This window comes from Leptodactylus fuscus, chromosome 4, assembly GCF_031893055.1.
Source record: "Leptodactylus fuscus isolate aLepFus1 chromosome 4, aLepFus1.hap2, whole genome shotgun sequence".
NCBI classification, from domain to species: Eukaryota; Metazoa; Chordata; class Amphibia; order Anura; family Leptodactylidae; genus Leptodactylus; species Leptodactylus fuscus.
In genome coordinates, this window is record NC_134268.1 from 140,936,533 (window position 1) to 140,963,357 (window position 26,825).

At 40.0% G+C, this 26,825-nt stretch overlaps 1 protein-coding gene across 1 annotated transcript in view; it reads right to left on the bottom strand.

The window, feature by feature from the left end:
* ITGA9 (integrin subunit alpha 9) overlaps positions 1-26,825 on the bottom strand; it is a 306,868-nt gene that overhangs the window by 263,940 nt on the left and 16,103 nt on the right. The window contains exons 2-4 of the mRNA XM_075271089.1: positions 21,106-21,233; positions 20,435-20,541; positions 5,297-5,420 (exon numbers count right to left, since the gene is read on the bottom strand). Of these exons, the coding sequence (XP_075127190.1) occupies positions 5,297-5,420; positions 20,435-20,541; positions 21,106-21,233 (359 nt within the window). The remainder of the gene's footprint in view (positions 1-5,296; positions 5,421-20,434; positions 20,542-21,105; positions 21,234-26,825) is intronic.

Below are 26,825 nucleotides of genomic sequence, written 5' to 3' on the forward strand. Positions count from 1 at the left end.
TGAAATATATAAAAATTGATACCAAAACCAGGAGTGGAGTGAAGAAAAAGAAGTAGCGCCTCTTCTTACCCCTCTGATCCACACTTGGATTTAGCTGTAAAAAATGCATCTGAAAACCTCAACCTTAATGTGTAAGCAGCCACAAGAAAATGGGCATGCACAGTCGGCTCTGCCTGAGGCCCAATGGCAAGAACCGACTGCGCATGCCTAGAAGATTGAAACCCAGGGAGAGGGCGTTCCAGTAGAAGATGGACGCGGCGCTGGTGAGTTGTCTCGCAGCATTGGGGACGCCCCCAGTGATGTTTGAGCGCTGGGGAATGACCCCAGTGCTGCGAGAGAACTCATTTGCATACCGAAGAAAACCCGGATTTCTACCAAATGGCGGTGCGGAGAAGACATCTAAAGGTAGGAGAAGAATGGCCTTTCTTAAGGCTATTCCTATGTGTTATTTTGAAAAAAAAAGGGGTATCCAATGATAGGATCCCTTTAAAGATCTAATAAGTCAGAACAGAACTCCATATCCAGGCAATATGCCATAAAACTAAGCTATGGGAAGGCTCCTATGTTTTATATGTTGGTTTTCATGCTTTTCTGTATCCATCTCCACCACTTTTTGCTAAGTGTCCCACACTTGAATTGCAAAATATAAATACTAGTAATAGTAATATAGCTCTATGCATAATATAAAAGATCTGAACATTCAATGATGCAGAATGCTTGTATACAGTATTTCTACAATGTAAGAAGCGAATACTAAAACTATATCCTGATCACGTGTCATGAAAGGTTCTTTCTCTATTCTGAGTCTTGGGCGCTTGGTTACATCTAGAAATACTACAGATGTCACTGTGCGGTCTGTAACATTATGTCATATTAAATGAGGAGCACAGTAAGGAAATAAAATAGTGTAGTCACTGTTACATGGTGTTTAGTGTCATTCTATATACACAGCCTGGAGATTGTTGCTGAATGTTTTTTTTTTACAAGCACATCACACACTAAAAGTAGACATGCCAGCAATGCCTCTGCTGCAAAGAATTAATCCTTCACAAAAGGAACCGTATACCATTGCTACGTCTTATTTATACTGAAGAATAAACTGAAGAACAATTTCAGCAGGAATTTTACCTATTAGAAACTAATTTTCACCTAATTAATGTAGCAATTCTTTATTGAATGTATTTCAAAGAGCCATTCACTGGCATAAGAAATTTAATGGAGTTGAAACCCTCCAAATCCAATCAATCCTAGGCATATTGGAGTCATAGAAGTATAGAAACAGGCAAAGAAGTAATGTTATAAATATGGTATAAGCCCCTAAAGTGAATTATGCTCATGTCTACATCTGATGTATGTATGTATGACTGCATAAAACTAAGTTCACATCTGCATTGGAATCCCAATGTGAATGGCCTTATCACCTGTAACAACCAGCAAAAGCAACTGTAACCAACCAACAAAAGCAACTTTAATTTCTTAAAAGATACCAGTCATCTTGAACATTGTATCTTGTCCGCAGGTAGCAGGATACAGAGCAAGAGGAGCTGATCTGTTAGATATATAAAGTTTTATCGGGGAAGAATCTTTCTAACTTGTCACTTAATCATTGAAATCTCTGCTCAGATTAGGTGTCCAGTAGGCGGAGCTACTTCATGACTGACAAGTTACACTGAATCTTTTCCAATAAACCCTATACATCAATATACTCAGCTCCTGCTGCTATACAACATGCTGCCTGCAGATCACTGTTACACCTGACATGTTCCCTTTAAACTACACTGAGAAATGAAAACTGCACCGCGAGTGGCTGCTAAGGGCATCAATTCAGGATTTTTGGTAAACAGTATGACATAGCCCACTATATTACTAAATTTAAAGTAGTGAAAGTGTGAAAAATTGGTTATATCTGGATAAGTGTGGATTAAAAAATAAAAGTACAGTATATATACCGATCCTTTATCTCATCTGCATGGGTATGTGCAGCTTTTGTACATGTATAATTGGCATTGATACTGTTACTCTGTATTTTCTTTTGCCTTCGAGGCCACCTACGTCCAACTGCCCAGAGATCTAGTAAGGATCTCTGCAGAGGCCTGGGCATTGTACAAAGCGAAGTTTGCGCAATGCGCATGCTTGATGGTTGATGTCAAGAGAAATGATGGTTGATGCGCCAGAAAAAAGTGCGGGAACCTCTGTCCCCGCCGACCCACAACCATCAATGGGTTTTAAGGGATGTCAGTGTGAGGCCAAGTACGCATCTGACCTCACCTGGCAAGGTAAGAGACGCTTCTTTACTTTTTATTGTCAAGGTTTTAAGTTGATAACCCAACATATAATGATAGCTTTCAATGGTTCAGAGTTTTGGTCTCACTCTTTGTACAGTTTTGCTAGACTCACGTGTAAATTACTATTTGCTAACATTCAGTAAGCCCCAATGTTCACAACAAATGTCCTTTTAATTCTAATTTTAATTTTATATGTGTGTTATTCTACTGTACCCATTTCTTTTGTACATTTCATTTTATTCTGTTTTAAGAAATTGTGTACCTGAAGAAGAGCTTGTGGAGCTCGAAACGCATTGTGAAGTATGTTTTTTTTTCCATTTATTGGTTATTTATAGAGATGAGCGAGTACTGTTCGGATCAGCCGATCCGAACAGCACGCTCCACAGAAATGAATGGATGCACCTGGTACTTCCGCTTTGACGTCGACCGGCTGCTTAACCCCCCGCGTGCCGGCTACGTCCATTCATTTCTATGCGAGTGTGCTGTTTGGTTCGGCTGATCCGAACAGTACTCGCTCATCTCTAGTTATTTACTTTATCCTGTTGACATTCCAATTTGTGGACCAGAGAGCGTAGATCTCCATCTTTAGCCACTGGCTTTACTCTCCTCGATCACTATCTGGTCTTTGGTGATCAGTCTTTGGATTCTGCTGCCACCATCACCTCGATGCTTCCATTGGTGTTGTGACCCACTCACAACACCCGAAGGTGAGGGACCAACTGGTTTATTTTGTGTCCATCTCTTTTTCCAGTATTTTACTACCAACTAATCTACACTATAAGCCCCCTTGGTGTTCTCTCCCATTTTTTGTCTCCAATAAATTAAATACATGCATTCAGCAAATAGTAACCCCAAGCAACCCTATTGTACCACACTAATTCTCTGCAAAGACTGGTTATATGGGAGGGTAAGGGTAAACATAGTAAGGCTTGGTTCACACATCAGTATGCCATCCATCCATCTGAATTCAGTTTGAGACTTTAAAATGGACTGATGCACATACTGATTGCATACTGACACCTTTTTATGCTGATAGCAAATTTAAATCCTTGAAAGGAATTAGCACTTATTACTGAGGGCATTATTACTGGGGGCATTATTACTGGGGGCATTATTTACATAAGGGATTATGAGAGCACTTTATGAATGTAACTAGGTTCATCAATATAAGAGGCATTAGGTGGGCAGTATTCATCTCAGGGAGTATAATATAAGGGGGGAAATTGGGCAGTCTAAAATTAGTGAGCACTTGGGCTTATTACAGGGGGTTTTCAGCTCATTTTTATTGATGATCAGTCCTCCGGATAGATCATCAAGAAGAGATCAATGGGTTATGACACTTAGGACCTCCACCAATCAGCTGTTTGAAGGGGCCATGACACCTGTCCAGGCACATTGACCCCTTCCCTGTTTATATTGCACTCTGACCTGTTTAATAGTGATTGTGTGATATAACTACAGCCTTGTCCTATAGAAATGTATAGAACAAGGCTGTAGTCACATTGCATGGCCACTATGAAATGAACAATACATTGTAAACAGAGCTCATGGCGCTTGCACAAGTGCTGTGATCACCTTCAAACTGCTGATGAGCAAGGTCCCAGGTGTCAGAACTCCAGTGATTATGTTTTATTGGCTAAGGAGCCAAAGATGTCTTTGCTGCAATATTTACATAGACAAGTCACAGCTGGAAAAAGTGATCATGGTGGACCAGTTCAGATAGAGGCAGAATGTGAGTGAATATAGTCAGAGACATTAATGGAAGTCATGAAATGTTTCCTATGCTGTATTCACCTAAATTTTCTGCAGAACCCTATGCAGGGCTATTCAGTCACTGTACAGTAATAATATCAGTATACCTGAGTTGGGGGCCCACTTTGACATATTTGCCACTCCCCACACCGTGCTGAACCCTTAGTTACACCTCTGATCAGACCCTAGGGCACATGTGTTTTGTTACTGTGGTGTAGGGTTACTTTAATCATAGAGCAAACCAGCCCCCTTAAGCTGCAAAGCATGATATCACTTTTTGGATGGAACGTACCCAAGGCTGTATGGCTCGGGAGTGCTGTGGACCTTCTGGTCAAAGACACAACAAATGGCTATAGGGGTGACAGCGGTCCTCATTTCTACCAGGCCCCTAAGCCAAGAGGCCTCACAGGCCTCCTTGCCACACTACTGTTTCCAGGCGTAGGGAATTGACTTTCTCTTCCTGCAAAGTGCTGATGTGATACTGGATTTTGCGCCTCTTTTGATGCCCTTTCAGAAATGCTGTCTCCTGCACTATGTACTATTTATGGGAACATATAGCAAGTGACAGGGTAGCCGTGAGAACTACCGATGCCGCTTCAGGATAAAGAGGTAAATATGAAACTCGCCTGAGTTGTGCGGCCTAGACAGTATATGATATAATTCCATGTGGGATGGGGTGAGAAGAACTATTTTCTGTGGGGATCACCAATATCTATGGGGGGAACTACTACCTGTAGGAGGGAGATAATTAGGACCCTATTATCTATGTGAGGAGGGACACTCTTACCTATGAGGGAACTATTACCTATAGGGGGACTGTTACATGTATATTAAATGATACTATTCCAGCAAAAAATAAGACCTCATACCACTCTGAGAACGGAAAACTGTTAGTCTGTGACAGGGAGGGGTTAAATGAGTTTTCCAGCATGTTTTAGCAGAACTGAGAAGTATAGATGTGAATCAAGCTGCTGTTATCTTACTATTATCTGATCCAGGACAACTGTTTCGGTCTATGTGATTCTCATTAACGTGGCTGCTTGTCCTCCTCCCCCCTCCATAGACTTCTATAAACTAAAACCTTAAAGAGGACCTATCATGTGCTCATCAAACAAACTTTCTTATATTCACCTGAACTATTGTTATTCACTTACAATAAACATTACAGTTCCTCTTTAAGTTTTAATATAGCTTTGTGCATGACATGCTGTAGAAAAGTTCAGATGAAACCATGTGTTAGTAAGCACTTTGGCACTTACCCTCATAACAAGGCAATAGCTTCTTCCCATTGGCCTGAAGATTTGGTGGGAGAATGACGCAGGAACCATATGGAAGTATCAGCTCGCTTTCATAGTAGATATTCTTCCAGCGATGAGCACATGCCTAAATAGATATCACAGATATAGTTAATAAAGAAGAGGAGCTAATCCCAAGTGGAAATAAACATAGTCCCATCCACACTGCCAGTAAGAGCTTCCAGATCTGAAGGAATGCAGATGAATATAAACTAAGAACAGCTGCCATGCTAGGTTTAGCTTCTGTCATTATAGTACTGTAATATTGTATTCATCCAGGAATATTATTCTGGGGGGGGGGGGATGAACTTGTGGAGCAAGGACAGATACAGACTCTTGCCTGTTATACGAATATCATATCAAGGTAGTCATATGCTGTGGAGTTTTGTGTGGAGGAACGCCTTATTAAACAGCAGCTCCTGGCTAACATCACATCCTTACGAGGATTAGCCTAACTCTGATTACACAATGTGTGGCATAGGGGCAAGCCTTGATGCCATGCAGACCTTTCCAAAAGTGCCTGTCTCCATCTGTCTTTCAGTTTTAGGTCTCAGTTTGACAAGCCATCTCTGAAACAAGCCACACAGCTGAATTTACTGCTAAAGCTAAGTGTGACTGCACATGCTAAATGTATCATTACATGGTGCCCATTAAAATGAAGTATAGTGCTGTGACCTCCATAGCAGAAACCATTCTCCGCTGCAGCATGGTTAATAGAGGAGTAGACATTAATTTACAAATACAGATGTGTCCTTCCTAACCTTTACTCTTGGATGGAAATATCCTGATATGTGTCATGAGATGACCTGCCTTTTATCAAAAAAGGGATTTCACAATACTTTGTCACAAGAGGTTTACTTTAATATGTCCATATATTGAATTGGTTTCATGAGAAATTGAGTATTCTTAACCAAGTGTGAGGTAAAGTAGGGAGGCTAGACACATCTGTAAATGGACTTACATGCACTACATAACCTGTCCTACACCACGTGTCCTTCTGTTTTTGCAAGGGTTCTGGCATTTTATTGATGAACCAGGAAGCTCAGTATGAAGTGTGCTATACACTGTTTGTCTCTCACACACTGTTACGCTAGGTTCACACCAGCGTTCGATCTCCGTTCTGTGGTTTCCGTCTTCTGTATGCAGAAGACGGAAACCTGTCAGACTGGGTCCGGCCGTGAGCACCGGCGAGTGTTTTATGCTCTCCGCCGCGAAATCGGTTTCTTTTAAATTGGACACAGAGTACTGCATGTCCGACTCTGTGTCCAATTTAAAAATAAAAACATAACTACCACCATAGCAGCGGTAGCAGCTGCCACAGGGCCCGGGACATCAGGGGCCCGGTGACAGCTGCTACTGCTGCTATCATTATGCTCGGAGGTCTTTTCGGACTCCCGAGTATAATGATCGGGGCCCCCTGTTGGTGGAATACTTTCCACCAACAGGGGGCCCCGAAGCTGCAGCAACGGCTGAGACACAGGAGCAGCAGCTCTGGCTCCTGTCAGCGCTTCAGGATGCTCCCCCTCTCTCCCCCCTCCCTTTCTCTGCTGTCCTCTGCCCACCAATGAGAAGAGGAGGCGGGGCTTATCCCTGCCGTCCTGCACTGGAGGAAGAAGCTGCTCCAGGAAAATGAAACTGAAGATACACAGGTACGTACTGGGGTTACTTATTACTATCAGGCATTTGGGGGGATTACTTGTGTTTTAGTAACTCCATGTGCCTCATATTAATAGCAGTTAACCCCATCATGTCCCTCAAATTAACCCCTGTGTGCCTCACCATAAGAGTTACTGATATGTGAGACATATGGGGGTAATATTAATGAAGATATTTTATTATTACCTCCATGTCTCTCACATATCAGTAACTCTTATGGTGAGGCAGACAGGGGTTAATGTGAGGGAGATGATGGGGTTAACTGCTATTAATATGAGGCACATGGAGTTACTAAATTGTAATGCACATGACCAGATTTTTTATCCACAATTTGTCCTGGTATAGCGGTCAGCGGGTGACGTGACAGTATTTAGTCCTGTAGGGGCCTCTAAGGGACATAATACTGTGTGCAGGGGCCATTATTGGTCATAATAGAGCGCGCAGGAATGCGTAGGAGGGGCTCGGTCAAGATCTTCGGTGTCAGGGGGGCCCCATGTCAAAAGTTCGCCACGGGGCCCCGCCATTCCTAGTTACGCCACTGTCTATCGGGATGCAAACTGCTAAAAAAAACATTTAAAACTAATGGATTATCTGATGTAAGGAAGCGACATATAAACAAACACATTTACAGATGCTCTCAATATGAAAATCAGTCCAATAAACAGACTAAACAACAGGTCCATTCTCAATCACAGTAAATGAGTACTTGTTGTGGTGGTCCGACTGATCCAGGGGGCATAGGACAAAATCTATGAACCATACATGACTTGCAATAAAACAAAAAATGTGTTCTCCTGGATGAAGTCTCCACCACATGCACAGTCATCCACATGTTTAACGGATTAACTGAGCTGTGGAAATCATGTTTTTCACTCAACTTTTGGAACAACTTTAGATGACTGTAACACTAAGACTATTGTAAACCCTTGTAGCAATTATAAGTTAGGTCAGACCCATCCTTCCAGGCACATGAAGGGGAGAGAGGCGTGATTAGAAAAACATTCAAGGATGGTTCTGCGCCGAAAAGTGGAGTGAAGGAGTAAAATGATATCTGAGTCCTAAGTAACAAGTGTCACGTCTGTTAATACTGAGATGTCAAATGCTACACTATGAGTCTAAAACAGAACTTGTAGATGTTTTTTAGTGGCTCTCTTATAGTTTCCCTGGCCTCTCCATTATCATGACGTAATGCAGCTATCATATTGACCAACCCTTCATAACATTTGTCATAATTGCTGCATTTTATTTTTTTTATTTTATTTTTGCTATTGTGTCGAGGGTGCGTTGACAAGTCTGAGTAGAACTTCATGGGCACTGTATTCATGGAATCCTATATCCATTTGAGTGAAAACCTAATAGCATAATCCTCGCAAGTCAATCCTTTTCACCACGTAAACACAGCAGCAAGTACATTTTGCTTTTGCTTTTTACAACTAGAAAATCTGATTTTTATATACCGTATATTGTAAATGACACACTTTTCACTGCTTTGTTTAGATAATCTAGATATAAAGTAAAGGCATTGGTGATGGCATAGGATACGTTTCTTGCAGCTTTGTATATATTGTAAAGTATAGTGTATACAATGGACATAAAAACAAGCTTTGCAGACAGGAAACTAGTTATGAACATTGACCAGGAAGGAAGCATATTTAGAAACAAAGATAATATTTTACATATAAAGCTACAGCAGGGTCAAGTCAAAAAACATATGTCAGGTGATATGGCTGGAATATAGTAACCTCCTGGTAGGTATTGCTGGTAGACAGATGTGTGTCATCAAGATCCATCATTAAGTTCTATTCATGCATAAACGGTACAAGTCTTATAGATTTTATCATTAAAGCCATTAGCTCTGCCCTTACTGACAGCTATCACCCCAATTACCATGCACTGGCCATGAGGCCATGATGACAACTATCTTCAAACAAATTACATTAGAATTACAATTATTAAGATTTTCTAAGAAGCGCCAAAATGCTCCTTTTCTGTGTCTGTGTACTCCATAGAACTAGAGGAGCGTACTGCACCTGCTCGCGTAAGCGGCCACAAAAAAATGTGAAGTCGGCTCTGGCAAAGCCGACTTACGCATGCGTTGAATTTTGACCCCCCATGTGCCGGAAGAAGACAAAAGAAGAGGCCGTTGCTGAAGAAGATGGAGGCGGCGCTGGAGAGTTCTCTCTCAGCACTCGGGACACCCCCAGTGCTGTTTGAGTGCTGGGGCCTGCCCCCAGTGCTGCGAGAGAACTTATTTGCATAACGACAAAAAAATGGGATTTCAAGCGAACGGCGGCACGTAGAAGACATCGAAAGGTAGGAGAAGAATAGCCTTTCTTAAGGCTATTCCGACGTGTTAGTGAGAAAAAATTAGTTTGAATGATAGGATCCCTTTAAGCTTGTCGAGCCATTCTGCACTCACAGGAACAAAATTATGAGTTCTATGGAAAATAGCATAATCCCACACCACATCACCACATAAGTGCAAAGTCAGCTCTCTGTCAAACTCAGCACTACTACATCTATACCTTCTCTACCTACTTTATTGTTGCCCTGATTAATTCTCATTTTAACTACTGTAACTTCGTACTAATCGGTCTTCCCCTTACTGAACTCTCCCCTCTACAATCTATTCTGAATGCAGGGTCCTGACTCATCTATCAGTCAATACAGAATACAATATAAACGTATCACCCTCATTCACAAGGCTCTCCATAATACTGTACCTTCCTACATTTCCTCCCATATCTCTGTGTATCACACAACCCGTGATATATATGCAGTATATATAAAACTTGTGACTTTAGACTGTTAGGCTGTTCCTCATAGGAGAATCTGGCTACTTATACATAACAAGCCCTGCCTGCGTTACCACTTTGGAGGCAGGGCTTCACAAATAGGGGGTTAATTTATTTTTATTTTTGATAAGTCCTTTAGTGAACAATTTTTTTTTTACAATGTATTTTTCCTATGTAACTAGAGATGCCATTATGACCCTAGTGAAAGGGGAAAACTGCCTTGACTAGTGACAACTGTCAGCATAAGGTCAGAGGTGGGTCTAAACTCAACAACTGGGTCACATGGTCATTAGGACTAGCAGAGGTAGAATAACGGGTCTTAGACATCGCCAGAAAAAGGGGTTCTAGGGGTTGTTAACAGTTTTAAAGATTGTGTTACTTCTCAATATACATTGTCTGATTAATTCAATAAGAAACAATGAGTGTCACATTCCAAAATGGTGAACATCCATAACATGCACTCAAAGTCATATATAACATCTATTTGTCACCATCTTTATACATAATGCACTCTTTCTTATTGTATATTCTATGGTTTGAGATGTTTCCACATATGATGCCCATAGGCATAGCCATGATCATGATTGTATTGTCTATCTTATTCTGTTACGTGAAAACAAAGTTATCCATCATTCCAACCAGAGTTTAGCACAGAGTTCAGTTACATGTGAACAGCCCTTGAACATAACATATAATTGTACAATAACATCCTGAATAATACGAGATGGTATTTTTTTACATGTTAAATATCATGGTCTGTTCTTATTAAGGGGGGCCAGAAAGGTGTTAAACAGACTTGAGAGAAAAGTACACCAAATCCTGGGAGGATAGAAATGGTTGTCAGTGACCTAAAGAAAGGGTTACATATGGATGACATCTTACTCTGGAAGTGATCACAATTACTTAAAAGGTCAACCCCATCCTGGACCCGGTGACCTCTTTTGCTGAAATCATTGTTTACTTTACATACATGAACAGAGACTAAGAGAGCAAAGGAATGTGAGCATTGAGGACTGTCCAATATAAAGAGGAAGGGGAGAGATTTTTTGGTTTTAGATTCATACACTCTGGCTTCTGATCAATGAGCTTTATAGAGTTAATTTCATAAATTAATTTTGTAAACCTTGATCAAATTATTAAAACAACACCTTCCAATATAAATATATACAATACACATACATTCTGTGCTATCCAATGGTTGTGATATCCTCACACCAAGGGTTAAAGAGCAGAAATGTAACATCACCAAGCAGATGTCCAAAACTGCAAACTACAACCAGCAGTAATACATGTGATATCACAAAACAAAAGACAATAAAAAGCCACTGACTTGTCATGTTAAAGCTTGCTCTAAGTGTTTGTTTAACCTGTAAAGTGCCAAGGTAAATAGTACATTGACCAGATGGCAACCGACAACCATGAAAAAAAATTTCATGGAGCCAATTCACCAATTAAATTGAATGGGTGTGTGAAAAGTAAAATGGGTGTCATATTTATGCCACAAAATACACGACAAAGTCTTGGGTCAACTCGATTGTGTAAATAAGGCTAGGTCCACAGTTGCGTGGGGTTCTCCATTATTCAGGTCCTCCAGGGGATTCCAAATAACGTAGAGCATGTATACTAAAATAGCAGTTACCTGCAGACATCCGCGGACCCCATAGACTACTGTATAATGTTTTCTGCCATATGTCCATTGGGTTTCTGCCGTTTTTATTCTGAAACTGGCAGAGAGAAAAGTTCTTTGTGAACCTATCCTAATACATAAAGCTAATGCCACATGTTGTTTTTTTGTTTGTTTGTTTTTTTGCAGATTTTCCTGTGTTTTGTTTTTCTTAAAAAAACAAAAAAACAAAAGCCAGGAGTGGCATTAAAAGGAATGGAAAACATAAAGGAGGAACATGTTGACGCTCTGACTCATATTCACCATGGCCACATTGCTGTCATTTGTTCATTGCTCACAGTCTCTGTTCTTTAGTTTTGGTGAAAAGGTGAGTAGATTTTTGAAACTTTTATTTCTAGTCTGGAATAGTAGAGTTTTTGTGCCAATTCCTCCAGAATAACCACATGTAACTAGAACTAGAAGTAGTGAACACTATGGGACACTATAGAAGACTCTGGCTGCATACCGCATCCCTACGCACATCAGTCGTTTTTTTGTACTTCTGCAGATACCCATGTACAATGCATCTAGAAACTGAATTTTGTTTCTTTTTGATCGTTCCTGATATAGGATAACCACTTTGTGTTTTCTTGTATTCCTCATACATTCATAATACATATAGATATTGCTATCATTTAATGCAGGAAAAGCAATTGTTTATTCACTGATGTGTTTGTTTATCAACTAAAGCTGATCATAAAGGTATGACGGTTGTCAAGACAGTCTATGGTAAAAATGCTAACAGATCTCACTTAAATTTGCTTTACCAAATGTTTTTCAGGCAGTAGCAGAAAAAAAATTGGTCTTGAATGAAAATACCCTAAAAATGACACCCTAAGGTATTATGTGTAAAAAAAAACACCATATGGGGAAAAAAACTTACAGAAAAACTGGGCAAAACCAAAAATGCACTGAAGCCAATTTATTAGAAACGTAGGCGTGGTTGTGAAGTAGAGCCCAGGACTCAATTTCCAGGGGGCCTTTTGAATTGTAAGAACTGATTTGGTTGGTAACAAAGGATGAGAGCGGAGAACTCCATATTATTATACTGCAGATCTCAGGATCAGTGCTGAATATTGTCATTTCTTTGCCAAGTTACTGAAAATTCAATGCGGATAAAAAAATTGCCACTTAAAGCCCATTTTTTTAGTCTCTTTAATTGTGGAAATTTTGAAAAGACATGATACGCATGATACGTTGTATGGATGAGCTGTGTACATTTGTATTTTTAGGAAGTGCTGTACGTCTATGCCTTTGCCTGTATCAATTTAATCACAACATGAATTTTCATCCATTTTTTATATACAGTTATTCCTTGATGCAACATTACATGAAGAACTAGTCTTAGAGTATAGATGAAAGTAGTCTCGGCATTCTCCATAGCACTGTATCTATGACCTGAGCACATCAGTATGGACATCACAGAGGTGGTCGTGGATAGGTGCCATATAATATTCTATTTGTGTGTGGCTCCTCAGAGCTTCTCACAGCTATATTTTGCCCATATTGCAAAATGGAGAGGTAGAAGTAGTTGGGAAGAAGGTGCTTGTTCATACTCCTGGAAGGCTCCAATTTCTTTCATCTTTTCACTTTAGATACTTTTAGCAACACTTGTCATGATCTAACCTTACTTACTTTATTCATCCCTACATGAGTACATGGAATTCTTTGTTTCCATACCAAAAATATAACTCTTACGCTAAGGCCCCATGTTGCGGAAACGCAACTTTTTTATTGCAGATTTTGTTGAGGTTTTTGGAGCCAAAGCCAAGAGTGACTACATAAGGAATGGTTATTATATTGAAAGCTCTTATACTTCAATATTTTATTCAATCCATTCCTGGCTTTTGGCTTAAAAAAAAAAAAACGCAACAAAATATGCAACAAAAAAAGCTGCATTTCCAAAACTTGGGGCCTTAATCTTGAAGAGTAACTCCCATTTTATTTATTTATTTTTGCTATTGTGCTGGCGGTTGTTTGATGAGCAATTTGTATTATAGGTAATTAACCTAACTTATTTCAAATAGAAAACAGTCTCTAAAATTCTCCAAAACAATCCTTTATGGGGATGTTCACATCATGTGTCAATCATCCTCTGAGCAGACATTTTTTATTTTAAAATTTGATTTTTATTGAAGACATTTTTTTTTCAAAATACAAGAAAAGCAAAACAACAGCAGGCCAAAGGGAGGAAAGACAAAAACCTGTGGCCAAATCGGGCCGTACAGTACTATACGTCAAGTACAATAATCCAAACAACCTCTTATCTAATATAGACACTCAGGAGCATGCACAATGGTTAAAAAAGCATGAACAGTAGTCCTATCAGTTCTAAAGTGGCAGCCAATAACGTTCGGAACAGGGCCTGGGGCAAGGTAAGGGGGTGGGGGGGGGGGGAGAAGGACAGGGAAGGTGGAGGCAGAATAGGGCAGGGGGAAAACAAACATTGTTAAAAGTAAAAACAAATTCGGCATAATAAAGTCAATAAGTATCTATGAGCAAAAAAAAAAAGAAACACCGCATGTTCAGAGCAGAATGGTGCAATTCAAAAGGGAATGGCAATGATAAGGAGGTCAGTATACAAATAGAAGTGCAAACAGCCATAACAATTGGAGTATCAGCAATAATAATAGCAACAATGATCCGGTGCACGTGACCCGTTATGGAATTGCACTAGGGGTAGAGAAAGGATTCTTGGCCCAGGGATTTCTCCTATCGTCCATAAAAGCGGACCAGAGGGCCCATCTGGAGCAGAAACTGGAGAAGGTATGGTTTTTGGTGGCCAACATCCGCTCCAGGGTGAAAGCCAAGTCCACATGATGGATCAGCTCATTTATTGTCATACAGGGTGTAAACTTCCACTGCATCACTATCATGCATCTGGCCGCTAGAATTATCTGACCCAGCACCACATGCATACTCGTGGGGAAAGACCCAGTGTCTAGAAAGCATAACGCCAGCCCTGGGGAGGGGGAGATGGGGAGACCAGCTACAGAGGACATGAAGCCGAAGACAGCGGTCCAAAAGGCCTGAACCGGGGGGCATTCCCACCACATGTGAGATAGAGTGCCTTTGCAACCACAATCCCGCCCGCAGAGTCTTGAGAAGAAGGCATCAATATGCGCTAACTGTACAGGAGATCTGTACTAGCGTAGAAGGATTTTTTGAGCCGTCTCCCAGTGGGCCGCACCCTTCGACACCCGCTTAACAAACCCATAGGCCTCATACCACTCAGGCAGAGAAATAGATTTAATCAACATCACTCCGGGGACGGTTATTAGATATAACTTTTAATCCATATTAACGATAAAACACAAAAAAGATACAAAAGGAGTGAAAAGACCAAAAAAGACACATTAAAAAACTCCAACGCGTTTCAGAACACGCAGGATGCCATGACTAAGGAACTGCGTGTTCTGAAACGTGTTGGTGTTTTTTAATGTGTCTTTTTTTTGTCTTTTCATTCCTTTTGTATCTTTTTTGTATTTTATTGTTAATATGGATTAAAATTTATATCTTATAACCGTCCCTGGAGTGATGCCGATCTATTTCCATTTGCTCTCCTTGATTGTTCCTTGCTTCTTGGTCCGGGAAGCAGATTGTGCACCCCCAAAGAGGATCCCAGAATATTCACGGTGAGCTCCAAACTTTTTCTTTTTTGGACATTAGAGAAATAGATTTGGCAAGGTCCATCTCCCACCTCGAAAGGCATAGAGGTTTGATCCGCTCTGAGGGGGTGGAGAAAAAAGTATAAAAAGCTGAAATGTTGCCTTTAGAAGGTGCGGTTTGTCTCCACAGTCTCCATGCAAGCCTGGAAAAAAAAGTCTCGACGCTCTGTAGGTTTGAAGAAGGTGCCTAAGCTGCAGGAATTTAAAAAAATCCTTGTGAGGGAGATCATATTCCTCCCGCAATACAAAGAAGGATTTAAAGCGTTCTCGTAGAGATGGGAGATTTTGCAAAGACCTCTGAGCAGACATTTTGACAAAGGAAAAACGTGTTAATAGACTTCTATTGTAAAACAGATATCAAAGCTGTATACTTTTGACTCAGTTTTACCAGTAATAAGTTATAATCCATTTTATATAATGGACAAAAAAGCATGGCATACTGCAACATTTCATCAGTCCAATTGAACAGCGGATGGAAATGTATACTCTGGGATCCCCTCAGACCTCAAACTATAATAAGCGTCAGCCCAGGGGAGGTGAGTGAAAATAAGAAAACAGGTATACTGACCTTTCCTGGGTGTCCAGTGGTCTCTTGGTGTCTCGTTCTGGCCTCTTTCGGCCCAGGATTGGGCCTCAGAGGGGACCTGTTTTACTGTTTTTAATAAAGGGACCTCTTTATTACATCTATGTTTAACAGCTCCCAACAAATCCTGATAGATTTATTGATACTGGGGTCTTTCTTTCCTGTTTTTTGTTTTTGTTTTTTTACAGCAAGAATAGCTTAATGTACAGCACTATGTTTTGCCATCAAACATTGTGCAACCTCTGGAACCTTTTTGGCTTCACTTGCAGTATATGTTAGGTGTATTCCCAAATATATCGCTCCAATGGGCTTCCTCCAAGGCATCCTATAGTATAGGCATACGGTGGCAGATGTCAGGCATTGACTCCTATTGCAAATACACATGTACTGTGTGGAAAGACATGCCCACTCCCCAATCATGCAATGTCTAAATGCACACAATGCAAAACAGAAATCTAGATTAATCTACATGCCAAATGAAAGGTATAATACAAAACCACCCCCCCCCACTGCTAACAATAAATAATATTAACCACAATATATCCTGCAAGAGGGCATTAGTAAATAGTAAATTCACGTATAAAACCTTTATTATATCAACAAACCCACATCACATAAAAAACTGTTCCAAAATGTAACCACACTATGAAGACTGATACCAAAAACCACAAGTTCTATATATAATAAAAACTCACAAATGTCAAACGCAAACACTATAAAAATTTTATAAAGTCAAGCAGAGAAGAAAAATAATTAATTAAAAAGAGAACTATTGGTTTTCAGTTCCAATAGGGATAGAAAAGATGGAAAGTCAGATTCCCATACAGCAACCTCGCAACCGGTTTCCGCAAATCGAGAACATCATACAGAAGTATCTTCCTATCTTATGCGAGGATGAGAAGTTGGATGGCAGTTTGAATAGAGGTTGTAGGGTTGTGCTACAGAGAACTCCCACCTTAGGGTAAGTTCACACGGAGTAACGTGCCGCATGATGTGGCACGTATACGGCGTGTGAGACTGCGCGCTGTAAAAGCTCCCATTGATTTCAATGGGAGCCTGGATCATATACGCCGCGTTATTTTGCGGGCGTGATTTATGGGAGAAAAATCACGGCCGCAAAATAACGCGGCGTATACGATCCAGGCTCCCATTGAAATCAATGGAATCTTTTACGGCGCGCAAAGTTTCACACGCCGTATACGTGCCACATCACGCGGCACTTTACTCCGTGTGAGTGGACCCTAAGGTTACATTCTTGCCCCCTCTATGTTGAAATTGACTGGGGAAACGGAAACCTGGTTACAACATAAAGGTTTATATAGGTGTGGTTCACATTTGTATAAAACATGCAAATATGTTGTTCCAAAAATAAATGTTTATAGGTCGGATGGTGAATGGGAGTTCCCCATTAACGAATAACTGAACTGTAACACACAATATGTGCTATGTAAATTGAGTGCATTAGCTGACACTTGCTTTACATGGGGTGTATCCCGAGAAGACTCAAAGTGAGGGTTTTGAGTACATTTCATTATCTGTCATCTGTGATCACATTCCAGGTCTTTTATACACACAGACTCCATTTACGTGAAGAACTAATGTTCTATTGTTTTTTGTATTTTTTTTTCACTTTTATTTAATTTTTTAAAATTTTTCTTTTCCTGTATTTCTCTCTGTTCAGTTTTTATAGTTTCTGCATTTTCACATTTATGACTTTTTTTAATATCGGATATACTCGAGCATAAGCCGAATTTTTCAGCACAGTTTTTGTACTGAAAAAGCCCCCCTCGGCTTATACTCAAGTCAGCAAAAAAAATAAATGTTATTTTCTTTTTTTAGGAGGGGGGGGGTCTATGACCAGCTGCAATATCAATGTATAGAATCTCCCATAAAATAGTGGGGGACGGGGAAGAAGCTTTAAAAAAAGTTCTAAATTACTCCTTTCCCTAGAATACATACAAAAGTAGAAAATAACTGTGAAACACATACACATTAGGTATCCCTGTGTCTAAAAGTGCCCGGTCTACTGAATATAGGGTATCTGCAGTGCTCCTATTCCATGGGGAAGGGGTTAATAGGAGCACTGCAGATACCCTATATTCAGCCAGGCTGTATTCCAAGTGGGGGGAAAAAAACAGTCCTCAAGCTCAGGGAAGGGGCAGACAGACAACAAAAACACCCCCTCCCCAGCAACCAGCATCTACTGCACCCAAAAATTCCGGCCATTTTCATTTTTGAAATTTTCCAGTAGCTGCTGCATTTCCCCCCCTAGGCTTATACTCGAGTCAATAAGGTTTCCCAGTTTTTTGTGGTAAAATTAGGGACCTCGGCTTATACTCGAGTATATACAATGAACAGTAAGTTGATTCAAACGGTGAGTATTTTATTTGATAACGCGTTTCGGAGCAATAAAGTCACACAAGTGGCTTAACCCCTTCATCAGATATGTTGCCATCTCTGAAGTCAGTTTCAATGTTGTTTTCCAAAATTATTTGTCCAGGAATTTTCAGCAGTGTCTTCTTAGCGAGATGTGTCTTACCTCCTTCTCCAGGCTGAGAAAGCTATCTGAGTGATGAACTTCTTGTTCTCAGGTACAAAATACAGTAGTTCACCAATGCAATAGGCTATGTTAGGCTTCACTCCTCCACATAGGGCAGTGTGTGTTTTAGCTCACAGCTTCTCAGCTAAAACACACACTGACCGGTGTGGAGGAGTGAAGCCTAACATAGCCTATTGCATTGGTGAACTACTGTATTTTGTACCTGAGAACAAGGAGTTTATCACTCAGATAAAATACCGTTTGAATCAACTTACTGTTTCATTCTCTTCTGAGTGAGCGTGGAACTGATCTAGTTAATTGGGTATAACCCATTACTTACCTGCTATCTATTAATTCGACCTCGTGTCGCATATCGGTTATACGCTGATATCCACACTCAGTCACCCAAAAGGCACACTATGTGTATATGTGACGATCACCTAACATCTATACCCAAACGGATCTAAAGACCTGGAGAAGGGCGGTGACCCTTGCACTCTTCTACTCTGTGGCCTTTTTATTTATTATAATACTAGTGGTATCTGTTGCTTGACCATGTTGTATCAAGACAGAGGCAAGAGGAAGAGTTTTGGTGAGAACAGGTCTTAGGGAACACTAAGGGAGAATGGTGATGGTGCACTGTGGATGGTGGGAAGTATAGGATAATGTAGACATGAGAATGTATTCAGACATTGCAGTTGTGGTGCAGGTAAAACTGACTTAAAATTGTATTGAAAAAAATGCTTAAAACCACATCAAAGGTGATAGTTTTTTACTTTTGGTAAAAATTGTTTTGTAGGGGTTCCCCAAAGAAATTTTTTTTCAGTGGTGTCCTGAGTCTGAAAAGTTATGGAAACACTGCTATATCGTATAAAACTGCTGTTATAGTCCCTCCATTCTTAATGCGTCTAGTGTGATACTTATCTAAAAATGTCATAAGGGCCCACATTACAGAAACACAGCTTTTTTTTGTTGCAGATTTTCCTGCAGTTTTTGAGCCAAAGCCAGGAGTGGATTGAGCAGAAGGTAGAAGTGTAAGAGCTTTATATATATTTCCCATTCCTCCCATGAGCTTTGGCTCAAAAAACAACAACAAAGATTCACATTCTCACTAGTCTGATATTGATGATCTGTCTTAAGGATAAGTCACCAGCATTATAGCCCCCTATAAGAGGATAAAAGATAGAGCTCTAATGTACACTTAAATACTAACATAGTGGATATAAATAATGGTTGACAAATCACAGATCATAAACAGTACTGTTACATTAGACCTATGGTCCTAGTTTGATAGCAAACACTAGTTTTATTAAGTTGGAAAGAAATGAATGTCCTTGACTAAAGCTAGCTAGACTTGTAAGGCCATGTTAATGCTACAGCGCAGAGCGAGTCAGGCAGCTGTTAGAAAAGTATAGCTTGGCTTATTAGGGGGGAGTTAGGGGGAGGGAGAATCACACAGGGTCGAGAGGCCTCAACAGACTTTGCATTTATAACAGATCCTTATGAAATTATACAAAATAATATCTAATAACACTGTTACTATTTAGAATTGTGTATATACTACTTTCCTTATGTGGCACTGTAATGGCCAGGAAATCTATGTCACGTATATAACGTACTATACTTTGCCTCCTGTTGGTTTCTCTGATATCAAAGGAGAGCTAAAGTAGGAGATCTCCATAAAAATGAATCTTTAACTCAATGTTTTCTTCTTCGATGACCCATAATTGCCATTTAAGAAAGCCAGTTCATCTTAAGAACTTTCCTCTTTGTATTTTGTAATGACACAACAGCACCATATTATTCCTATTCAGTAACAAAGAGACTATTCACTAAACCACATTCTGTTTCCGGAGGAAAATGAGGACATGATTATTTTTTATCATGTGAATTGTAGGTAACTGAAGTTCTGGCCAAGCTGAACAAAACACATGGCCTCGAGCATAGTTCTAATATGGTGCTCCTCTGACCCCTGTGACACTCAGCAGCGGGTGCTACAATTAATTCTGTGGTTTAGCTGTGTAACAATATAATACTGATCCACAATGTAGGATACCATGTAGCTCAGAACAAGACCAAGGCATGAAGCATGAAATCATACTGTTTTATCATGTAACTCTGTATGGTAATGTGCACATTTAGCATTAGATGTAGTATTAGTAATACACTGTAATATCAGAGGCTGTGCATAATCTTACCAGAACACTGCCATCAGACTTTGATTGCCTTGCCAGTGTAACGCCCATCCATTCATCATCTCTGTCCTCTTTACATGTCTTTCCACAGTAAATCCCTCGACTGTTTCCTAAAAGGAGGAGGAGATAGAAATGAATCCACTCTGTGGAAGGTATTGCATGGTACATAATTACTAAAAGCAAATTTTCCTCAAAGGTGACTTTTTTGTTGAGGATCTCATCTTAGAAGACTCCACGTCTCATTTTAAACAACTTGAAATTTAACAAGGGAAGAAAATACCATTCATAATATGGCTGTAAATTTACAGTAACCAAGATGGATATCCATTTATCAGTAATCTAATATGATGGATATCTGTTTAGCAGTAATATAGGATGTTGAATATACCTTTATCTTTACATGGTGTGTTATTATTTCCTCACAAGGCTGTATAAGTCTTTATATGTCTGAGATCAAGCTATACTTTCAACTTTACATTCATTGAAAGTGCTTGACCTGTTCAGAAAACTGCTTACAATAAGGGCATATGGATATCACAGAGGAAGATCTGCAACAAATTTCCCCCCAGCAACAATAGCTAAGTGATAGGGGACTAGAGTGGTGAATGAACCAATATTCAGATTGGACAACCCTAAAAAGGTAAAAATCCATTATGTTGTTTCATGTAGCTTACCTCGTCCTAGGTCCAGCTCTGTACACTTCTTGTCAGGATTGCTGTGAACTCGACATTTATACACTGCGCCAGGAGATTTCAACGATGAACTAAATTTAGAATCAGCTTTTGGGGCTCCCACTAGTATCCTAAAAGAAGAGAACGCCAAGAAAGTAAACATACTCATTCTCATAGGTTGAATACATTTTTGTCTTTGTAATAACTCTAAATGTATAACTTCTTTGTATGTGTGAATGGGGAAGCTGGTATGTAGGCATTGAGGAACATTAGCTTAGGAAATTGAAACACGCATAGGTCTCACCCCTTATATATAGAATAAGTTGTCCAAACCTGCTCATTTTAGTGTGATCGCCAAACTACTGTGTCTTATGTGTCTCAGGGCCTCTCATTTGCAGGGGAAAGAAGGATTGGGTTTGTTAAATTTAATGCCTGAACTTTTTGTTCTCGGGGTAATAAGATGGCAGAGGTGCCAGACAGCAACTTACTCTCCTCTCCCTATACATAACACATGCACGTTCTGTGCATCTGTGGTGCCAGACACATTTATCTACATGATTGTGGCTGCAATGAAATGCGAGAGGGCCACACATGACTCTACATTCAATTGTACAGGACCTCCAGAAAGAGCCAAGAAAGCAGTCTAAGATGGAAATACCCCTTCAATAAATAATTTATTCTTCATTAATGACATGTAATAAAGGTTTTTTTGGGCACCATAATACTGATACTTCTTTGGTAAGTCATCAATATCAGATTGTCAGGGGGCCAACATCCTGCATCCCTGCCGGATGTCTGTAGAGTCCATGGTACTCCAGTTTTCTCTTCATAGGCTAAGACATCACGCTTATCTGTCACTTGGCCAGTTTACAACTCAGTCCCATTTCAGTGAAGGACTGAGCAGCAATAGCTTATGTAGACACTATAAAATTTACTATGCAGTACTTGGTATCTCATGAAGAGCTCATGTGGCGCATCCAAGCGTCATGGTCTCTTTAAATCGGTGTCAGAGCCCAACAAATCTGATATTAAGGATTTATCCTAAGGATCAGTCATCAATATCAAAGTGCTAGAAAACCCCTTTAAGCCATTCATACTCATTCATGAAATAACAGTCAGCTTTCAGCCAATAGCAATTTATCTTTACTCTATCACAGACATGTACATTTATTGAAAGGGGAGAGGGTTCAGGAATAAGCTGTTGGCAGACTTTTCTGGCAGAGACATATTTTGTGGAAACAAAGGATTGAGCATGTTGAAATATAACATGCCTGATCTTTCTTCCCTCTGACATCTGCTGCTGAGTTGTGTTGGGATGTTATACGTCACAATTACATCTTTAGTGTAATGGTATTATACAACTACTGGCATCTCGTGATATTAAAAGCAAAGCCATCTACTATATTAAAATGTAACTGCTACTCCATGTACTTGGAGTTGAATTTGCACTGTATAATATATGTTGACAACCTGAAGATTGTATAAAGTCATTGTGTAAAATTAGAAAAATACCAGATTATTAGTCTGTTATTTCTTGGCAAAGATAGATTAGGTATGACAGATATTCTTAACTATTCCTGTCTTGAAATAAACCATTCAATCCAATTCCCACATTAAATCTCTATAAATCTTAGGTGAACAGTTCTGCAATGTTGTAGCTGTCCCTTTAGAAAGTGACTTCAAAGAAATCCTAAAATTCCAAAGGCTTGTTCCTCTAAAACCAGCACACTGGCATAGAGAAAAAAAAGTCAGGGGAAGCTACAGACAAACTGTAGAATAGGTTGGAATGACCATTAACCTATGTTATCAATTCTAAGCAGAAAGGATCCACTTAGTGCCGTAGCGTACTCCTAACAAACCGTCAATCCAAATGTAGTTAATCTAGGTATGAATTTACCAGCCTGTTCATTATATTCATTTAGCAGCTTTCTTTTACTAGAATACAGGTCTAAAGACAATTTCACACATTGAGGCAGCTACACCTAAATTTGGAGCTCTGAAAATCTGATGGTTCCCACAAAAAGTTTTAAAGTAAATAATCGTCCATTATAATATATAATTTCTATCGATAAATATCTGTGGTAACTCATTCACACTACGTAACGCCAGCGTGTATCACAGCCGTACACGCCGGCGTTACAGCAGGGCTGCCGAACACTTCCCATTCATTTCTATGGGAGCCAGCATGTGAGCGCTCCCCATAGAAATGAATGGGCTGCTTCTTTCACTGCGAGCAGTCCCATTGAAGTGAATGGGAAGTGCCGGCGTATACGGCAAGCTCTGCTCATGCCAAGCCGTACACACCGGCACTTCCCATTCACTTCAATGGGAGTGCTCGCAGTGAAAGAAGCAGCCCATTCATTTCTATGGGGAGCGCTCGTATGCCGGCTCCCATAGAAATGAATGGAGCTGCTTTATACGCCGCTTATTCTGAACGTGTTTTACGTTCAAAATAAGCTTCAGTATACGTAGTGTGAATGCCCCCTTACAATGCGGAGCTTGAAGAACATTATGCTGTAGTACGTTTCTTCAATGTTGGAGGTTTTCCCGGTTTTCACTCCACACCAATGTATATAGATGCTTGTCTATAGGTCAAATTACATTACATTCATATGGGTGTAGTTTCAGTCAGTGAGGACTCCAAAACCAGGAGAGGATGTATATGATCAGAGAAATATAAGGGTAGTAGGGTGCATTTAGATATTCTGTGTTATGGAATTAGCCTACCACGTAGGTACAAGTGACTAATATGTAGTATTCACTGGCTCCATTCTGTGGAACAATAAAACCCCCACATGGCCCACTTGGCAGGAAAATAGTTACGCAACATTCCTGACAGGCATGTTAGAGGGTTAAAAACCACCTGCTAGGAATACTGGAAACTACTTTGGTGAAACAGATCACAACATATACTATTCCCATCAAGTATGCCATATGTCCCCCTCCAATTTTTATATAAGTCATAGAGGTCTGAGCCTTGCAATTGCTAATATATGGAGCTCTACAATGGCTGACAATTTGCCTGCAGCAATGCACCCTGGTAAGGCATATCAGTGGCCACTGGCCAATGTGATAGCAGCTAGTAGTCCAGCACTTTACAATCCAATCTCACTTACTTCAGTGTGTTTTCAGAGTGTACATATTGTAGAATGTTTGGCATTACAGAAACTTTATCATTATTTTGTTTGCATACAGTATGTGGGCATATTGTATACTTATCTAAAATGTTGGCACAAGAACTTTTTGCCATACACTCATTGTATTGTTAATAGTAAAGTGCATACATCACATCGGCAAATCCATATCAATTCCATGGGCATGTTACTCTGCACATATAGGAACCCTTGACACCTAAATGACAATGCTACCCATGTTTCTAACTTCTACTTGTTATCAACAAGATTGGGGCAATTTATTTAGAGTGGCGTCCCATATGCCAGTCTTATTATGTTCCCAACTGGCATGTGATGCATCTGAATTATTGCGAGACTTTGGCCTCGGGCATTCTCCTGTGCACAAGAAATGATATGTACGCCAGTCACGACTGCTGTAGATTTCAGGTATAACTCATGCCAGGTATAGCTCATGCTATCTTTGGTGCAACAAAGGGCTGTGAGCCAAATATGTGCCACATTTGCACCCCTCAACACTAGAAAATAGGCGTAGATGGGTTCGTAAATTCCCCTCACAGTCATACTAAAAACAGCAATACTGATTGTTCCAGGAGCGGAGTGTTCTACTATATATAAAGCTATCTGAATGTCCATAGAACATGCAGATATCGAAATCCCCTGTGTAAACATAGGTATAAAAGATCAGGTCTTGTGAGCAATGAACACTGGACTGACAGCAGAAGGTGGAATGGGTCACGGCAGCAAATTAGGGCATCTTAAGTGCAGGATCTACACTGTCCCCACAAACATGGCCATTTCTATGTATTATAGTTTATATTCACAACAATAGGAGCCATATACAAATGCCATATTGGCAATGGTGGCAAGAAGCAAACAAGAATTTCAACATGCCAATCCATTTATTCTCAGGGACACAGCTACAGCAATAGGTTATTTCCCTCTCTCCAATCTGTTTTACCACATAATTGTATTCCTAACTATTCTGAGTTATCTTGTCTCCAAATTCTGTATTATGCAGTTCCCTTGTTATTCCTCCTAGAAATGTAAGTTGGCAGCTGGGTGTCCCTGCATAGTTTCACACTGTCCAGTCAGTGCTGACTTTGTAGGGACATGCCCTATTATCAACGGAATAGTAGCGCCCAATGGTAAACTGATTTCCTGGTATATTTCCAGGAAGAATAACAGAGGGACGGAAAAATGCAGAGTTACAAATTGAAAAGATATTCATGTTGAAAGCGCTGACAGGTCCTCTATGACATAGTTGGGGTTTTTTTAGGGTAAAACCAATGAGTTCTTACCAACAATCACAGGTGTTTTTGAGAGGAAAAAACCTCATTAAAAATACTGATGAATAGTTTTGTGAAATATCACTTAACCTTGAATCACAAGACAAAATTCACTTTTGACAGTGGTTCACTGCTTTTTATATGTACAGAAAAATGACTTCAAGGCCTGTGCTGGAGGGACTTGCTGGAATGGATTCCTGTAACCATTTTAATGCATTTGGAATGTAAAACAAAGCACATGATGGACCTGAGCCAAGGATATGTCAAGGAGGCCTTACGACTTCTCTTCCCAAAAATAGAAAAACTTAACTAAAGTGTGTGTGTGGACATAGAAAACCAATATGGAGATTGTTGATGCACAATAAAGTAGAGGCAATATATCTCCTAAAAGCGATTTACATCGAGAAATCACAAAGCAATGCTGACATGTCATGAAGCGCATCTAATAATAATCCATTCCACTGTGTAAACAAGGCAGAAGAGAAATGCAGACTAGTTCACTTTCACAGATCAATGCTGCCATCAGCTTCTCTTTTCTTACTTAAAGATTCATTTCCTATTACTCAGCAATTTATTACTGGTTTTACTTTACAAACCTAACCATTATTATGCAGTTGCTAAAGTCCATCCGCCTGCCATGAAATTGTCCGGGGCATTCCATTAACTTCATGTGCTCTATTAACTATCATCCACTTTTACAGCTAATCTCAGCGGGAATATGGAATGTGATAGAGGCTGCTTTATGATTTACATCCAATTATATTGCGTTTCTTTGTTTTATAGAAATATCAGCATTTTATTCCTCTACTAAGGGTGCATTCACACTACGTAACGCCAGCGTGTATCACAGTCGTACACGCCGGCGTTACAGCAGGGCTGCCGGACACTTCCCATTCATTTCTATGGGGAGCGCTCGCGTGCCGGCTCCCATAGAAATGAATGGAGCTGCTTTATACGCCGCTTATTCTGAACCTATTTTACGTTCAGAATAAGCTTCAGTATATGTAGTGTGAATGCACCCTAAGACAGAAATCCAATGTAATGTTGTCTCACTTCAAACTGTGTCCAAACTGTGCGATATGGCATATAAAAATGATACAGGGAGATCCCCAATTTGGGACCCCTCCTCTGTGAGCCACAGTAGGGAGCTACACTCAGCTTGTCCATTCCACTGAATGGCTGGCAGGTGATGTTACAGTTTCTTCACTGCGGCTGTAACATGTAGTCAGAAAAGATTTCCCGATCACATACCGGCTGTTTGAGATGCCACACAGGGTTATTTTGATAAAACAACCTAATTATG